Raw genomic sequence first — 17,743 nt, 5'->3', positions numbered from 1 at the left:
AGAAGGGTGGAGAAAGGGCAGGATGCCAGGAGACAGTTAAAGGAGCAATGAGAATATCTATGTAGATATTTGAGTGTCTTATGTGCTTGCTTAGATAGAAAATGGGGGTACAGTGGTGCCTCGCAAGACGAAAAGAATCCGTTCTGCGAGTCTCTTCGTCTTGCGGTTTTTTCGTCTTGCGAAGCAAGCCCATTAGCGGATTAGCGCTATTAGCGGCTTAGCGGATCAGCTGATAAGCGGCTTAGCAATCAGCTGTTAAGCGGCTTAGCGGATCAGCTGATAAGCGGCTTAGCGATCAGCTGTTAAGCGGCTTAGCGGATCAGCTGATAAGCGGCTTAGCGGCTTGGGAAAAAGGGGGGGGGAAGGAAAAAAAAAGCCGCAGGAACTCGCAAGACATTTTCGTCTTGTGAAGCAAGCCCATAGGAAATTCGTTTTGCGAAGCACCTCCAAAACGGAAAACCCTTTCGTCTAGCGGGTTTTCCGTCTTGCGAGGCATTTGTCTTGCGGGGCACCACTGTAGTTCAGGAACTGCATTTAGGAACAAGAAGCTCTCAAAGCTCTCTAAAATTGGAACTTACAAACCTCAGTGGCCTTTAAGTTTGATTCTTCTCGTTTGGCGTTTTTATTACTTTCCGGAACTTCACTATCCTCTTCCAAAGAGGAGATTACTGTTTTCTTCTCTGCTACCTTCCAAAAAGTAAAATAAAGAAGCGCAAGTGAGCAAGAAGAGGAATACCCTAAATTCTGCACACTTATATATATTTTCCCATCTTAAAAATTAATACTAAGATGGGGGTGGGGAGAGGCAATTTGCACTGGGTCTGCAGTGCATGGGGGATGGTTAATTCTCCCCTCCTGTGCTGGAACCTGTTCTGATTAGGCAACATTCAAAAGCAGAAAAGAACAGCACAGACAATGTGAGGAGGCTGGGATATTCCTTTTCCTGTGCTACATCCTGTGCCAAATCCAGCAGAAATGTGGAACTCGGATAAGCTGCTATGGAGAGTTGTTGGTTGCAAAGACTGGCTGGTGAGGGTTTAAAAACAAACAAACAAACAAACAAGAGGAGGAAGAAGACTCTTGGGCTGCTTCGTCCTAAAAAGTACAGTACAGCCAACTCCCATCAACTGAAAGTATGAGGCATTTGTCTCATCTCTTCCCTGTTTTCAGGAGAATTTCCTTGTTCAAAAAGAGCTGAGCTGAAAAAATCAGTCTAGCTCTAGTCCCAAATTCTTATTTCCACAAAAAGTGAGTCAAAAACCTAAATCCTGCAACACTGAGCAAAAACACTACTTGCATGGACAGTGCATCTGCCCAATTTGCTTAATTTATGTGGCTGCAGAACAGAGTTTTTTTAAGCCGTAACATTCCATGTGATTAATATGCAAGGCAATGGGCAACTTTGCTCTGCGCATTAAGGTAAAGGTAAAGGTACCCCTGCCCGTACGGGCCAGTCTTGCCAGACTCTAGGGTTGTGCGCTCATCTCACTCTATAGGCCGGGAGCCAGCGCTGTCCGGAGACACTTTCGGGTCATGTGGCCAGCGTGACGAAGCTTCTCTGGCGAACCGGCACCAGAGCAGCACACAGAAATGCCGTTTACCTTCCCGCTAGAAAGCGGTACCTATTTATCTACTTGCACCCGGAGGTCCTTTCGAACTGCTAGGTTGGCAGGCGCTGGGACCGAACGACGGGAGCGCACCCCGCCGCGGGGATTCGAACTGCCAACCATGCGATCGGCAAGTCCTAGGCGCTGAGGTTTTACCCACAGCGCCACCTGCGTCCCGCTCTGCACATTACTGCTCCTCAAATTCTCAGGACAAAATGGCAAGTACCAAGGGCTTTGCTTTAGAAGGGCTGAATAGACCATCATCACCATCATCATCAGCTCCAAACAGCCCTCCTTCAGATGGCAGCTTTACCCTGGGCTTTGGAACCTGAAATTAATAATGGAAATAAATCAGTCTCTTATAAGTAAAATGAAACAAAATATTAAATTCCTTTACAGAACAGTAGAGGCAGATTTTTTTTGTGGTTCTAGACATTTTTTACCTTTTCTCACAAAGAGTCACTTTCTGACTACATCCCCTTTAAACCACAGATAGGGAATATTTAGGGCCCAAGGGCCGCTTTCATGCCCAGGCAGCTTTCTGGGGGCCACATTCCAGAGGTGGGCAGGGCCAGAGGCAAAAGAGGGCAAGGTAGCTGATGCGAGTCTTATCTCTGCACAGTAGAGGCTACATTCCAGCAATGCAGAAATCTCAAGTTTCTGTACTCTGCCCCTTCTCAACACACTCCTTTCCCTTCCCGGCGAGCTAGGGACAAAGGTGAGAGTTGTTTCCTAGTTCTGCTGGATCTCTCAGCGGCCTTTGATACAATCGACCATAACATCCTTCTGGACCATCTAGAGGGGCTGGGAGCTGGGGGCACTGTTATACAGTGGTTTCGCTCCTTCCTCCTGGGCCGTGTCCAGAAAGTGGTGGTGGGGGATGAGTGTTCAGACCCCTGGGCTCTCACTTGTGGGGTGCCTCAGGGTTCTGTCCTCTCCCCCATGCTTTTTAACATCTATATGAAGCCGCTGGGAGAGATCATCAGGGGGTTTGGACTGGGTGTCCATCAATATGCAGATGATACCCAGCTCTACCTCTCTTTCAAATCAGAACCAGTGAAGGCGGAAAAGGTCCTGTGTGAGTGCCTGGAGGCGGTTGGAGGATGGATGGCGGCTAATGGATTGAGGTTGAATCCTGACAAGACAGAAGTACTGTTTTTGGGGGACAGGGGGCGGGCTGGTGTGGAGGACTCCCTGGTCCTGAATAGGGTAACTGTGCCCCTGAAGGACCAGGTGTGTAGCCTGGGAGTCATTTTGGACTCACAGCTGTCCATGGAGGCGCAGGTCAATTCTGTATCCAGGGCAGCTGTCTACCAACTCCACCTGGTACGCAGGCTGAGACCCTACCTGCCCGCGGACTGTCTCGCCAGAGTGGTGCATGCTCTGGTTATCTCCCGCTTGGACTACTGCAATGCGCTCAACGTGGGGCTACCTTTGAAGGTGACTCGGAAACTACAACTAATCCAGAATGCGGCAGCTAGACTGGTGACTGGGAGTGGCTGCCGAGACCACATAACACCGGTCTTGAAAGACCTACATTGGCTCCCAGTACGTTTCCGAGCACAATTCAAAGTGCTGGTGTTGACCTTTAAAGCCCTAAACGGCCTCGGCCCAGTATACCTGAAGGAGCGTCTCCACCCCCATCGTTCTGTCCGGACGCTGATGTCCAGCGCCGAGGGCCTTCTGGCGGTTCCCTCATTGCGAGAAGCAAAGCTACAGGGAACCAGGCAGAGGGCCTTCTCGGTAGTGGCGCCTGCCCTGTGGAACGCCCTCCCATCAGATGTCAAAGAGATAAACAACTACCTGACATTCAGAAGACATCTTAAGGCAGCCCTGTTCAGGGAAGTTTTTAATCTGTGATATTTTAGTGTATTTTTGGTTTCTATGGAAGCCGCCCAGAGTGGCTGGGGAGGCCCAGCCAGATGGGCGGGGTACAAATAATAAATTATTATTATTATTATTATTATTATTATTATTATTATTATTATTATTATTATTCCCCAACCAGGTAAGCAAAAGACACATAATCTAGACAGGCAAAAGCACAAGAAAGGAATGTAGCCCAGGAAGAATCTTAAAGTCCATTTAAACCAGCTTGGAGGCTCCCCACTAAATGGGTGGAGGGTTCTATGATGCAAGAGTCTTCCACAAAAAGACATTGAATTGACTTAAGATTTCAACTGCTGTTAATTTTTTTATTACATGCATATGCATGGCCGCCTTGTCAAGCTGCACAAAGTCAGCAGGGTTTGAACAACATCCTTTGTAAAGTTCTTTCTGCTAGTGCTCCAACAGGAATTGTTCTTTTTGGTTTTAATTTTTTCAAACACGAGGACCCACTTTAAAGGTATTTTGGACTGACTGACTGACCTCTTTTTTGCTGCGAGCAAAAAGATCAACATCGGGATCATTGTCTTTCTGCAGCTTATGGCTGAAGAGAAGTTCTTCATCCTGAAAGACGCCTGTGCTCTTGGAAGGGATACTGTTCTCGGAGGGCTGGAAAAGAAGCAAGGCTCAAGAGGCTTTGTGCACTCCTTAATAACTTGAGTTTATAACACCTGTCAACTTGTCAACTTATTTCTAAGTCCTAGAACAATTCAATTTTCCAGATACAGTGGTGCCTCGCAAGACGAAATTAATCCGTTCCGCGAGTCTCTTCGTCTTGTGAAGCACGGCTATTAGCGGCTTAGCGGCTATTAACGGCTTAGCGGCTTTAAGAAAAAGGAAACAAACTCGCAAGAACTCGCAAGACGTTTCGTCTTGCGAAGCAAGCCCATAGGGAAATTTGTCTTGCGGAACGACTCAAAAAATAGAAAACTCTTTCGTCTTGCGAGTTTTTCGTCTTGCGAGGCATTCGTCTTGCGGGGCACCACTGTACCTGCGTGAATGCACATGACACACTCAAGTACACAACCTCACCAACACCTAGCAGCAGAGGTCCCTTATCCACCCTTGCCTGCTCCCCGATTCATGATGTTACTGAAGTAATACCGATTCAATTTTATGTGTCCTTAAGTAACTATGTTGCTGCTATGTGTTTACAGTGCAGATGTCTTTCTTCATAAGTAAAGGTAAAGGGACCCCTGACCATTAGGTCCAGTTGTGGCCGACTCTGGAGTTGCGGCGCTCATCTCGCTTTATTGGCCGAGGGAGCTGGCATTTGTCTGCAGACAGCTTCCGGGTCATGTGGCCAGCATGACTAAGCCGCTTCTGGCGAACCAGAGCAGCGCACGGAAACGCCGTCTACCTTCCCGCCGGAGCGGTACCTATTTATCTACTTGCACTTTGACGTGCTTTCGAACTGCTAGGTTGGCAGGAGCAGGGACTGAGCAACGGGAGCTCACCCCGTCGTGGGGATTTGAACCGCTGACCTTCTGATCAGCAAGTCCTAGGCTCTGTGGTTTAACCCACACGGCGGGAAGGTAAACGGTGTTTCCGTGCGCTGCTCTGGTTTGCCAGAAGCGGCTTAGTCATACTGGCCACATGACCCGGAAGCTGTATGCTGGTTCCCTTGGCCAATAAAGCAAGATGAGCGCCGCAACCCCAGAGTCGGTCACGACTGGACCTAATGGTCAGGGGTCCCTTTACCTTTTAAATGCTTCATTAGGAATTTTCTCTTACCTGGCATCTTGGTTGTGAGCCCTGGAAGACGTGCTCTCTGACTTGTAGACATTTTCCCAATTGGCCTGGGAAGGCGAAGCCCTGACTGACTCCAGCTACAAAAGCTACTGAACAGACTCTTGGGTTGTAGTATTGTTTAGGGTGTTTTGGTGGTGTTTTTTTTAAAAAATATATATTAATTGTTGTATCTTTATTTTTAGGATGACTCCAGTATCACTCACCTTTTCAATTTCCCTCTGTGTCATTTTATCAGCATCCACAGCTTCATTTTTCTCCTCTTCGTCAAATAAGCTGAAGACACTTTTAATCCTTTTTTTGACATCTTTCTCCAAAAGGGGCTAAGAGTTATCAAATAAATCTAAGTTATCCACTGGATCTAGAGCAGATTGCGCTAAATGCTCAAGCTAGGTTTAGAAGTAGTTGAATTGATTTTACATCCCCTTATCCAGTAACTGGAACAACAAATTAAAAGGTTCCGTCTCTCATTTATTAATTTACTTTCTGTTTCTGTTTTCCCTACCACCATTCTGAAAATATGCTCAAGGTAGCAAGAAACTGGCTATTGAGTTGCACGCTTAAGGTGCAAAGTCACATCTGCCTGGAACACACAAATGATCATGGTTTCCAAACAAACCTCAAAACTCTCTGAACCTTCAAATACATGCATTTTTGGCATTTCAAAGGCCAGTCTTCCTCCTCTCTCTCTCTTTCTCCACCCCCCCTGTGTACACATATAAATGTACATCTATATGTAGTTGCTGAAAGTCATCTGTATTTTGCTTAGCAATCTGTAGACACCTTTTTTTTTTTTTAAGTATAGTGACCCCAACATCGGCTGCTTTCCTTGCAAAAAATGGCTACATGAATTGAAAGCTGATTTCTATAACTGGAGGTCTTTGGAGAAATTGCTACACTACAATAGCTACCACTTACTTTCATGAGCACTGTCTTTCATTACATATTAATTTTATAGGCAGTTTCATTTTGTCAATTGATATATCACTTTTGGACTATTTTCACTGCTTTGGCAGTTCCTGTAATCTTGTCCGTGGTTTCTCCCTATACAGCGCTGCAAAGGTTCAGCTCATCCTCTGTTCCCTCACTGAAACCTTCAATTTAGTCTCTAAGTATTACAACCTTCTCTTTCACTCTCACCTCTAAGATTCTGTTTCCAAGATGCTTCACTTGTCTCATATTCACGCCATGTGAAAGATCTCTTTAAACTCCTGCATTGCTTTCTTGCCCACTTCCATATATAATGCAAATTATTTGTCCTGGCATTCAAAGCCTTCTCAGCCTTGACCCATTATACAGATATAACTCTGCCCATGACCTTTCCTTCTTCAACTTTGACATCCTCAGCTACCCAAAAGATACCATTCTCCCTTAAACAAGACTGCCTATTCTACCTTACTACCTCTTATTCCTAAAACACCCCTCCCATAATGCCACCTCTCTCTTCTTTCAACTCTCCCCTCAAAGCTTAGTTTATGCTTGAATACCTTGTTCTCTAAGACAACTAAGCCCAAGTATATATTGCTACACAAGTTCCTACTTTTATCCCCAACATCTCTGCCTAACTACCCCCTGGCCTCTCCCTTCAAAAAAACTCAAGACAGTAACATCCTTGGGGAAAGAGCCTATAATTTTGCTTACGTTACTTTGTATACTGTCCAATGGTGCTAAATATATTAAGATAGCGTTATTAAAATAGTGATCTTCTGCTGGAATAAAAGATTTTTGTACCAAAGGTTCCTTGGTTACTCATCACTAATTTACTGATGTCTTTACTATTCATACTACTTCTCTGCCCTGCTCCCCAACAATACCATGCTTTAATATATTATTTTATTAGATTTTATTCTGATACTGTGTTTAATTTTTGAATGCTGCTTTGAGTCTATTTTAATACAGGACTTGTCCAATACAGCTAAAGCAGGAAGAGCTAATGTCTAGGTCACAGAAGAGGCTAAAAATGGCAGAATATGACTTATTTAGTGAAAATCAAACCAAGTTAACAGGGTCAAAGTTTCCTAAGACCAACTCTAACAATGTGCCCACTAGACTCCACTATCATTGAAGACATACTTGCCAAAGGAATGTTATTCAGGGGTTTGTTCAACATAAATAGGTTTTCCTTACTTCATCCTTCCTCTGTTGCTCTCCTGCATCTCCTCCTCCAAGATCAGACCTGTGAAGTGTACCAGGTTCACCCAAAGGTCCTGCCTTCTCTTCCACTGGTTTCTTTTGACGTGTTCCCAGCAAATCCTCCTGCTGATCAATAAATGAAAGTTTAAAATCTGAAATGACTTAGAAGGTAAATGTATTTAAATAGACATATGGTGCTTCTGAAAGGGGGGGATTGTAAAAAAAAAAAATCAGCTGTGTATGAATCGCTGTTTATGACTGATATATACTGTAAATAAAGAAAACCACAATAAAAAAGATCTAACAATGAAGGACAAGGAACTCACCCCTTTCTCAATGGACTTGGAAAACTTGCCAATTTCAACAATGCAAAATGGAGTGTTACAGAATCACGTTCAGTTGAGAATGGCTGACAAGTTTAAGATTTTTTTGCAGCAATTCATATGATGAGGTTGCTTCTGGTCCATAAATGCTTTTGCCATAATAAATTTGTCAGTATTTAATGTGCGACAAAATTTCATTTCATTTTTGCTGTTTATCTCGGATTTCTCTAAGGAGGGCACTATCTCCCACAAAGCAGCCTAAGGATAAGCTATAGACAGCAGCTGCCTGGCTTTCTCTCCAGAAGCCTCACTGGATGTGTGAAGTTGGGGAACCTGTAGTCAACCAGATGTTGCTGGAATTCAGTCTTCCAGCTGTTGGAATTCATTTCCATCCATCCCAGCCGGATTGGTCAATGGTCAGAGATGATGGGAGTTGTAGTCCAAAAACATCTGGCAGGTTACAGGTTCCACATTTGTGGTGAAGAGACTAGGCAGAGGGAGTTAGAGCATGTCTCCATCCTTTGAATAGCAGAAATATGTGGGGATTAAAGCAGAGCTGTGAAGCCTCTGGAAAAAAGGTTGGGAGCAAAGTGTTGAGAAATTCCCACTTTAGAACGCTGTATTTGAGCTGTATATACCGTTACTTCTTGTACACCTGATGGGAGAGGGGATGGTTGAATGCTGAAGAATGAGTCTCCATTTACAGCATCTTCTTGGAACAAGAGAGCAGCTTTGGGTGGTTTTCTTTGACTGCAACAAGAAAAAAGAAGCACCATGAAATGACACAAATCAGATTATCAAATGTTGCAGTTCTTGGTAGAAGATTCAAGTCCAGTGCCTGCTTGCTGGTTACAACAGTGGTAGAATAAGTAACCATGGCCCATCCCTGAAATTTAGGCCACTGGTTCCACACAGGGAGACAAACTTCTAGGTCATAAGTAGGGAACCTCTGGCCTGTGGTTTTATGCTTTCATATGGCTGTATACGTCTGTGATATATTTTTATGATACAGTGGGGGTGGGGGTGTAAGATAGATAGGTGATAGATAGATAGACACGAAGGGTGACAAAACCAAGTATTGGAAAAAAATTAAAGTCATATTTATTTATTTTTAAAAAGCCTAGTTTATAAAGTCCCCCTCCACTCTTTTCCTTTTAAATGATGGGAAAGGATTAGGGGGGAAATAGAAGAGATTTCCTATACGTTGACCACAGCTAAAGTGTTTGTTGCAAAAGAATGTGTAGAAAAATTGTGGCAGTTTGTTAAAATGAGTTAATTTGACTATTGCAACAAAAACAGAGGGATGATAGTTTTGCAACAAGGTGGAATAATTTTGTTAATTAAACAACGAAAGTTGTCACCAGGAATAAATTACTGGTGTATAATATTTTGAATATTAACATGATGCATGGAAATTAAGTACGTTTTGTATTTCAATTCAACATATACTAGTGGTATTTATCACTTAATAATTAACTGTTCTTATGTGTTCCCTCAATCCAGAACATATGCAAACCAGGTTTGTTGTGGGACCCCTATTGTATATTCTGCACCAGCAACATAAAGTTATGTTACTAAGGTGGCTAAACAAAGTAGTACAGTAGTTATATAGAAAGCACTGTAGTGAAATAGGGCATACAAACCAACACAACAAACTAAAACTGCAAATGTACATTCAAATAGCAAGCAAAAAGTCCAAGCTGCTTCAAGTTCAAAATTTTGCCTGCCTAGGTAGTAGACGGAGTTAATCCACTCTTGCCTGGCTTACTCCTGTGCGAAATGTGTTTTAAAAAAGCACTATATCCATTGCCAAGGGAAGAACTAGACACAGCTGCTGCAATAGAAGATACATTCCTAATGCCACATTTTACCTGTCTTTAGTGATAACAAACAAATCTTCCTCGCCTTCTTCCTCAAAGAGGCCTGTCTTAACTGTGTGGCTGGCAGCAGAGGCAGATTTTGTAGGTTCCTTTTTCTGGCTGGATTCATAGGCAGGTTTGACCTCTTGGCCAATATTCCAGTGGTCCTAAAAATACAGCAATTATTTATACCTTTGTTGTACCAGAGGTTGTCTTTTTATCCCATTCCTCAAATTCACTGGGTTAACCAGGGCAGCTGTCTACCAGCTCCACCTGGTACGCAGGCTGAGACCCTACCTTCCCGCGGACTGTCTCGCCAGAGTGGTGCATGCTCTAGTTATCTCCCGCTTGGACTACTGCAATGCGCTCTACGTGGGGCTACCTTTGAAGGTGACATGGAAACTACAACTAATCCAGAATGCGGCAGTTAGACTGGCGACTGGGGGCCGCCGCCAAGACCACATAACACCGGTCTTGAAAGACCTACATTGGCTCCCAGTACGTTTCCGAGCACAATTCAAAGTGTTGTGTTGACCTTTAAAGCCCTAAACGGCCTCGGCCCAGTATATCTGAAGCAGTGTCTCCACCCCCATCGTTCTGCCTGGACGCTGAGGTCCAGGGCCAAGGGTCTTCTAGTGGTTCCCTCATTGCGAGAAGCAAAGCTACAGGGAACCAGGCAGAGGGCCTTCTCGGTAGTGGCGCCCGCCCTGTGGAAAACCCTCCCATCAGATGTTAAAGAGATAAACAACTACCTGACATTCAGAAGACATCTTAAGGCAGCCCTGTTCAGGGAAGTTTTTAATGTATGGCATCTTAGTTTGTTTTTGGACTTTGTGGAAGTCGCGCAGAGTGGCTGGGAAAACCCAGCCAGATGGGCGGGGTACAAATAAATTATTATTATTATTATTATTATTATTAAGCATGTATGAAGTATTTCTGAACACAGTGATTAACCGAGAAGCTACCAGAACAGTGAAACACAATGATCAAGGAAGTTTAGCCAAGTCAACCCCCCAGAATACTTAGCATCTGCCTTTCTTAGGTGCATTAAATTAAAGCCAATTTAAGCTGTAGCATAGTTCTCGTACGGACATATGAAGCAGTCTTGCACCAAATCAAGTCACTGGTTCACCTAGCCTAGTTTAGTCTATTCAGACTAGTTGTTCTACAAGACCTAAGATATGGGTCTTTTCCTTTTTTATATAAATGTATTTATTTGGTTTTTCAAATTAAAAATTTACAATCACAAACATACAACATAAAGACAAGATTCCAAAGAATCTCCTGGACTTCCCTTCTCCCTTTGTGGGCTATTATTAATCATTTCCTCCATCTTTTATAATAATCCTCATCTTTTACATCTCCATCATATCCAAAATTCACCATTAAACTTCAAGTGTTATAAGATATGGGTCTTTTCCAGCTCTGCTGTAAGATAGCCTTTCAGCAAGAGATGTCAGGGATTTAACTAGCGCCCTTTGACAATAATGGCATGTATTCTATCCATGAACTATAGACCCTTTCACATCTAGAAGCTGGTGGGTGGGTGAGCATGATTTGGGGGAAATGGCGTTGTGGACCAGTACTGGCCCAGGGCGTGGAGGTTTTCCACCCGTTTTAATGAGACAACAAGGACTGTGATGTCTTATACACATGTACCTCAACAAAGCAATTTCCAAAGATGTTGTCAAGTTATTCTCTCACAAAACCCTTTGGTGTTTATGCTGCACACTACTTCATAATGGTTCCCTAATTACTCAACAATGGAGTTAGCCTGGACCTGACACTATTAGAAGTACAGGGGTTTTACTACCCAGTTATGCCAGTTTCTCAAGCTTTGAAAATTTGCAGGGCAACTTTTCTCTGTCAGACTTTTCCGACAGAAATTCTCTAGATCCCAGATGTTTCTTCTATGTGCCCAACTTCTCATCTTCTGAACAGAAGAACCAGTTTTCAGAAGATGCTGCCTGGAGTTTTTTAAGGGATGTTGCCTTGAGTTTTATAGAGGCTGTTAGTTTTGAATATACTTATTATAGGGGGTTTAGAGTACTATCTCAGATTTGACAACAACCTTTTTTTTTTAAAATAACTCAGGGAAAAGCCTTCCCATTAAGGCTGCTTGTAAAATCTTTCACTCTGAAGCAGTACAGCTGAAATAAATATCTTGCAGAAACAGCTCTGACACATAGCAGTGGAAAACTAAACCTGAGAGTGAAAGTTTTGTATTAAATAATATCACTTTAACTTAACTGAGAGCTATAAAACAAGCCACCCTTTAACAACCTCTGCATATGTTACCTCCTCATCACTGCTGAAGAGCAAACTAGTTGCTTTCTTTACTGGTGGTTTTGAAATTTGTGCCTTAGGCGTAGACCCAAAGAGTCCCTAGAAAATGGAAAGGGAAGAGATGGTTACTTTCCCCAAAGATGCAATCACTGTGGCATTCAACGAAAAACTGCAGACGTAGGTGGGAGCCATGCCCCTCTAGTGTGTGTCAAGACAGTCAAGGGTGCCCCCCCCAAATGTTTAATTGCCTAGTCCTAGGTCCCAAATGTTGCTCTGAGCAGGTTCGGAACCCTTATGTGAAACTGTTCCAGATTTCCATGAATGTGCTCTTTATTGTACAATGTGTTGGAGGCACATCACAATCTGTTTGTGTTCAATTTTTTTTCTTACAGACTGAGATAGCTGCTGGCTCAATAGTATTAGGAACCAGAGAAAACCAGGGAAGTTACCGTATTTTTTGCACCATAACACTCACTTTTTTCCTCCTAGAAAGTAAGGGGAAATGTCTGTGCGTGTTATGGAGGGAATGCCTACGGGTGGCATGCCTACGGATTTTCCTCCTCTAAAAACTACGTGCGTGTTATGGTCGGGTGCGTGTTATAGAGCGAAAAATACGGTAATTTATTGGACTTGGAGCCAATGAAAGCTAGTGGGCGCCTTCAAGAAAGTGTTTTTATCCTTTTATAGATAAAAACGTTACCCAACTCCTCTTTCATTTCCTAGCAACCATGAGGACTATAAACTTCAGAAAGGAAATTGGAATTCTCAGGATTTTGTACCTATGACTAAATTAAGTATGTCTTACATTCTGTGTTCCGAGATACCCTCTAGATGTGACTTCCCATCAATGTCAGGCTTGTCTAGTAGCCCTAATGTCAAATAACTTGTTTAAGCAAGACTGGCTCCTGAACAATCAAATTCTGAAAGAATGAAGCTGAGCTCTCCCCTGCCACCCCCCCAGCTGAAGACCTATATGTCCAATGCTGTATTGGGGTTCCCCAAAACCTTTGTAGTTGCTCTCTGATTGAGAACCTGCAACTTCCATCTGTGTTAAACTCTATTTTGTTGTTTGCTTCATTTCTCAGTCACATCCGCTTTTCTTCCTTTAGGCTCCTTATTTGCTCTTACTGCCCTCCGTGCTCCCAGTTCTTATATCCACTCCTCCTTGTTGAAGTTTGTGGCACACAAGGCTCTTTCCCCTACCCAGCAATTAATTCGACCTAGAGAGAGTCTCAGATGCAGGTGTTTCATGCAGCATGACCGGCTGGCAGGCAAAGATGGGACCAATTCCATCAAATGCCAGCAAGTCCAAGAAAAGGAAGAGCAGTATTTCCTCACGCTCATACTCCACAGTTGTTGGGCTCGTGGGGCCAGGCAGTTAATTTCCCCACAAAGAGGTAAGAATGGGCTGCAAACAATTGATGTCTGGAAAACCCCAGCAGGGACACAAATAGGGGGAGAAGGGAGAACCACAATCAGCCCCCAGGCATTGTGTCACGCAGGCCTGCATCAGAAAGCATACTTTACTCTGAAGTAGAACCTAGTGCTTTCAGGCAACACCTACTTCTTCATCCTCGTCCTCAAACAAAGATAGTGATGTCTTTGTTGTCACTTTGCTAGAAGATGAACTCTTTGATTTTGATGGATAAGAAAACAAATCCTGTTGGACAGAAAAGAAAGCTGGCATCAGCAATTTCCACCCCCAGAAATACATTTCCTCTTTTGGAATATTCAGCATCAATGGGCAGACATGAAGGGTAGCATTCTCTCTTTGTGGACTTCTGGGAACCTTACCTTTTCCTCCACTACTTGTAGTTTTGCTCAGCTGATTAGATAACAAGGGAGGCACAACTGTAGACAATCAACATAAAGGTGGACCAAACATATTTTGTGGCACGCAGGCCAAATCCACTGACAAGTTTGCAGCTCGGTTGGGTTTGGTGCGAAAGTGATTGGTTAGGTTAATAACTTACTTCAGAATCCTCCTCATCAGAAAACAGGCTTTTGTGGCCTTTGGAAAATGTCTGAGTTGAAGACCGGACATTTTCAGCAGACGGTTGACTCTTAAACGACAACAACAAAACACACACACATTTATGTTGATTTGCAAAGGTTTTGCAAATAATCATGCTTTGGAATTGGTTCTCAACTAGTCGTCGACGAATGCCCTGCAACTCAAACATTTTGGCTCCCGAACGCCACAAACCCAGAAGCGAACATTCTTTGGAACCCAAACGTCCGACATGGCTTCCGATTGGCTGGAGGAGCTTCCTGCAGCCAATCAGAAGCCGTGCCTTGGTTTCCAAATGATTTGGAAGTTGAATGGACTTCTGGAACAGATTCTGTTTGACTTCCGAGGTACCACTGTAATTGCTTTTCTAATTTTGCTACTCAAAATGTGCCCTTTTCTGCTGTCAGTTTGTTAGCTTTATCTTTGTATTCTTTTTCATCTCTGCAAAATACTGCTGCCAAAAAAAAGCCAAGCCTAGAGAAACCCAATACCCATGTCCTGCTCATATAAAAGAAGACCATGCAGAATGTGAGAAGTAAAAAGGCCATGTGGGTACTTTCTAAGGGAAATTGGAATCATTATTGGCAATTCACTGATCCTAGATCCCAAATTGTGTCTTCCAGGAATAAATGCTTAAAAATCTTTGGCAATTTTCCTTTCAGTTACACTCAAGACTGGCTGGGGAAGGATAGATGTTTCTGTTATTAATGTGAACTGCTGGTATAAGAAAGCTTTGTTCTTAGTTGTCTCAGAAAAAGTAATCCATTATCTTTAAGGTTTGAAGGGGACTACTTAAACCAGAGCTTTCCAAACCGTGTGTTGCAACACGATCGTGTATCAGCTGCAGTATGTAGGTGTGTCACACGAAGACTCCCCACGCTCCTCCCAGGGCTGGAAAGGGGTTAGTTTAACCTCCGGTTTGCTAGTAAAACTGAATTACTGTGTCACGAAATGATGCATGTCTAAAAAGTGTGTCACCAACTTGAAAGGTTTGGAAAGCTCTGGCTTAAACCAATGAATTTGCTGCAACTTGGCTGACTTTTATGATGCACGCAAGCAAACAACATAGAAAGCCACTTATGCTAGTGACGTTATGACTATTTGGCATTACCTATAACATATAACTTTGCTTAACTGGTGCAAATCATGCCACCTTCACCTGATGCCACGAAAAAGACTATGTTCCTCCCTTTCATTTATTGCCTTATGCCTCACTCTCTGTTTTGTACTTACCTTGGTTTTCTATTAAGCCATTTCAATAACTTTTTTTGTTCTTCTCCAGTAGGTCTTGTGTTATTGTACAGTAGTACCTCAGAAGTTGAACAGAATCCATTCTGAAAGTCCGTTCAACTTCCAAAACATTCGGAAGCCACAGAAGCCGTGTCGCACTTTTGGGTTCCAAAGAACGTTCTCAAACCAGAACACTCACTTCCGGGTTTGCGGTGTTCGGGAGACAAAACGTTCAACTCGCAAGGCGTTTGGGATCCAAGGTACAACTGCATTAAGATTTACTTGTGCTGCTGTCTTTTTAAAGTCTTGATAGTAAAAAGTGTTGTTGTTTTTTAAACACAGCTTTCTCCAGAGCAAAATCTCACAATCCTTTACAGAAAGAGTAGATTTGTCAGCAGCTATTGTTTTGATTTGCATGCCAGAAATGTCCAAGGAAGAAGCCAATGGTGAACTTAATAATAATAATAATAATAATAATAATAATAATAATAATAATTTTTATTTATACCCCGCCCTCCCCAGCCAAGGCCGGGCTCAGACCGGCTTACAAGCAATAAAAACAAGTTGAATCATTACAACTTAAAAACAAAATTAAAATACAACATTAAAATACTGAAACATTAAAATATTAAAATGTAGCCTCATTGCAGGAGGAGAAGGAAAGGAAAAAAGAAAAAGAGGGAAGGAATCAAATTGGCTCCAAGCCAAAGGCCAGGCGGAACAACTCTGTCTTACAGGCCCTGCGGAAAGAAATCAGATCCTACAGGGCCCTGGTCTCATGAGGCAGAGTGTTACACCAGGCCGGAGCCAGAGTTGAAAAGGCCCTGGCTCTGGTTGAGGCTAATCTAACTTCCTTAGGGCCCGGGACCACTAGGGTGTTGCTATTTATGGACCTTGAGGTCCTCCGTGGGGCATACCGGGAGAGGCGTAGGTACGAGGGTCCTAGGTCGTGAAGGGCTTTAAAGGTCAAAAGCAGCACCTTAAATCTGACCCTGTACTCTACCAGGAGCCAGTGCAGTTTGAAAAGCACTGGGTGAATATGCTCCCATGGCAGAGACCCTGTGAGGAGCCTTGCTGCAGCATTCTGCACCTGCTGGAGTTTCTGGGACAGCTTCAAGGGCAGCCCCGCGTAGAGCGAATTACAGTAGTCAAGCTTGGAGATGACCGTCGCATGGATCACTGTGGCCAGGTCGGGGCGGGAAAGGTAAGGGACCAACTGCTTGATGCGGCGAAGGTGGAAAAATGTCGCCTTGGCTGTTGCTGTAACTTGCGCCTCCATGGAAAGGGAGGCGTCAAGGATTACACCCAAACTCTGAACGGAAGGCAATGGCACTAATTGGGCCCCCAAAAGTGGGTGAAACCACCCCTTTCTCTCCCTAGGCTGCTGGGTTGTGAAAGATCAATGAACTGAGAATCTGTCATTATTATTATTTTTTAAAAAAGTTTATTTATGTTGATTACCTTATCTCCTGCTGTAAAGTCTTTATTTTCTTTAGCTGCTTTGTTTGTAACAGTGGTAATGTCAGGCTTTTCCTTGAACAGATCTTCCTCACCTTCAAAGAGATCAGCTGCAGGTTTGGCTGTTTAAAAACAAAATGTTTACTTCAGGGAAAAAGTTAACTCATTAAGAAAAAAGTCAACTATCAAAGACACTGTGTATATTTTATTGTATTTGCAATGGCTTATGGCTAAAGCACCATATCATATCATACGCATCAGAAAAACAGTGTATAGTCACAAACCCAGGTTTATTACTCAATACATGTCAAGGACCTTTCAAGAGGAGCTTGTAATTCAAACATATTACAACTGAAGCTTTCCCCATCATTTCACTTTCACACCAACAAAAGCTTCACCTGCTAGATTTATGCATGTTGAGCCACTGTCAGAGACGCAAGGCACTAAAAGAAGTGGCAGTCTTAAATATAAAGAGACCTCCGGGTCTAGGGCAGTATCTAAATTCAACAAATTTAGGGTGGCTTTATGTTGCTTGGATTTGCTTGGCATCGCTTGGATGATTAAATAACCAATTGCTGCCACACTTCTCATTCCAAAGTTCTAACCAAAGACTTCTTCAGCACTTCTGTTCCAAGCAAGGCTTTGTGGGAAGAACAAGTTATCAGAATGCTTAAAGGGAGATTCCAAATGAATGAAATGTAGCAGCTTACCTGAAATGAAACTTTTCTTATTTGACTCAAGCTTGCCGCCATCATCATCATCATCAAAAAGCCCAACATCTTCATGTCTAGGTGCTTTATCTGTGACAGGTTCTGCCAGTTTCTTATCCTCTTTCCCCTTTAGAAACGAGGAGGGGCTAAACACATCATTTCCACCTATAGAGGACATACATTGTCATCTCATGTTTAACTGAAGTTCCTATTATTGTTGAAACGAATTACCTGTTGTTCCGTTTATAAAAGTTCTCTCCAAATCTCGGATGCAAATATTGGACAAGCTAATGGTGACTTCTAGACCTTGCTTTTTATTTTATTTTTTCCAATGCTTTTTATTGATTTTCACAAACATAAATAAAACTTAAACTTTTACAATCAACATTTTGTGTTGTCTTATTTACCTTGCGCAATTTCGTGCCCCGACTTCCCTCCTTCCCTGCTCCGGTTTTCCTAATTTACATCTTCTCATGCAGATTCTTACTTA

The 17,743-nt window shown here is 43.1% G+C and overlaps 1 protein-coding gene across 7 annotated transcripts in view; it reads right to left on the bottom strand.

Annotated features, from left to right (window-relative positions):
* Nucleotides 1–17,743, bottom strand: part of LOC128413596 (WASH complex subunit 2A-like) — a 45,403-nt gene that overhangs the window by 6,702 nt on the left and 20,958 nt on the right. For 4 of the 7 annotated variants that reach the window (XM_053387737.1, XM_053387734.1, XM_053387736.1 and 1 more), the window contains 12 exons: nt 17,254–17,418; nt 16,547–16,665; nt 13,818–13,907; nt 13,409–13,504; nt 11,857–11,943; nt 9,571–9,725; nt 8,338–8,449; nt 7,371–7,502; nt 5,450–5,566; nt 3,978–4,103; nt 1,834–1,935; nt 583–687 (listed from right to left, as the gene is read on the bottom strand). In XM_053387737.1, the coding sequence (XP_053243712.1) occupies nt 583–687; nt 1,834–1,935; nt 3,978–4,103; nt 5,450–5,566; nt 7,371–7,502; nt 8,338–8,449; nt 9,571–9,725; nt 11,857–11,943; nt 13,409–13,504; nt 13,818–13,907; nt 16,547–16,665; nt 17,254–17,418 (1,406 nt within the window). The remainder of the gene's footprint in view (nt 1–582; nt 688–1,833; nt 1,936–3,977; nt 4,104–5,449; nt 5,567–7,370; nt 7,503–8,337; nt 8,450–9,570; nt 9,726–11,856; nt 11,944–13,408; nt 13,505–13,817; nt 13,908–16,546; nt 16,666–17,253; nt 17,419–17,743) is intronic. The other 3 variants (XM_053387731.1, XM_053387732.1, XM_053387735.1) reach the window with 3 other exon arrangements.

The sequence above is a fragment of the Podarcis raffonei genome, chromosome 5, assembly GCF_027172205.1.
Source record: "Podarcis raffonei isolate rPodRaf1 chromosome 5, rPodRaf1.pri, whole genome shotgun sequence".
NCBI lineage: Eukaryota > Metazoa > Chordata > Lepidosauria > Squamata > Lacertidae > Podarcis > Podarcis raffonei.
This window is presented reverse-complemented; position numbering and strand designations above follow the sequence as displayed.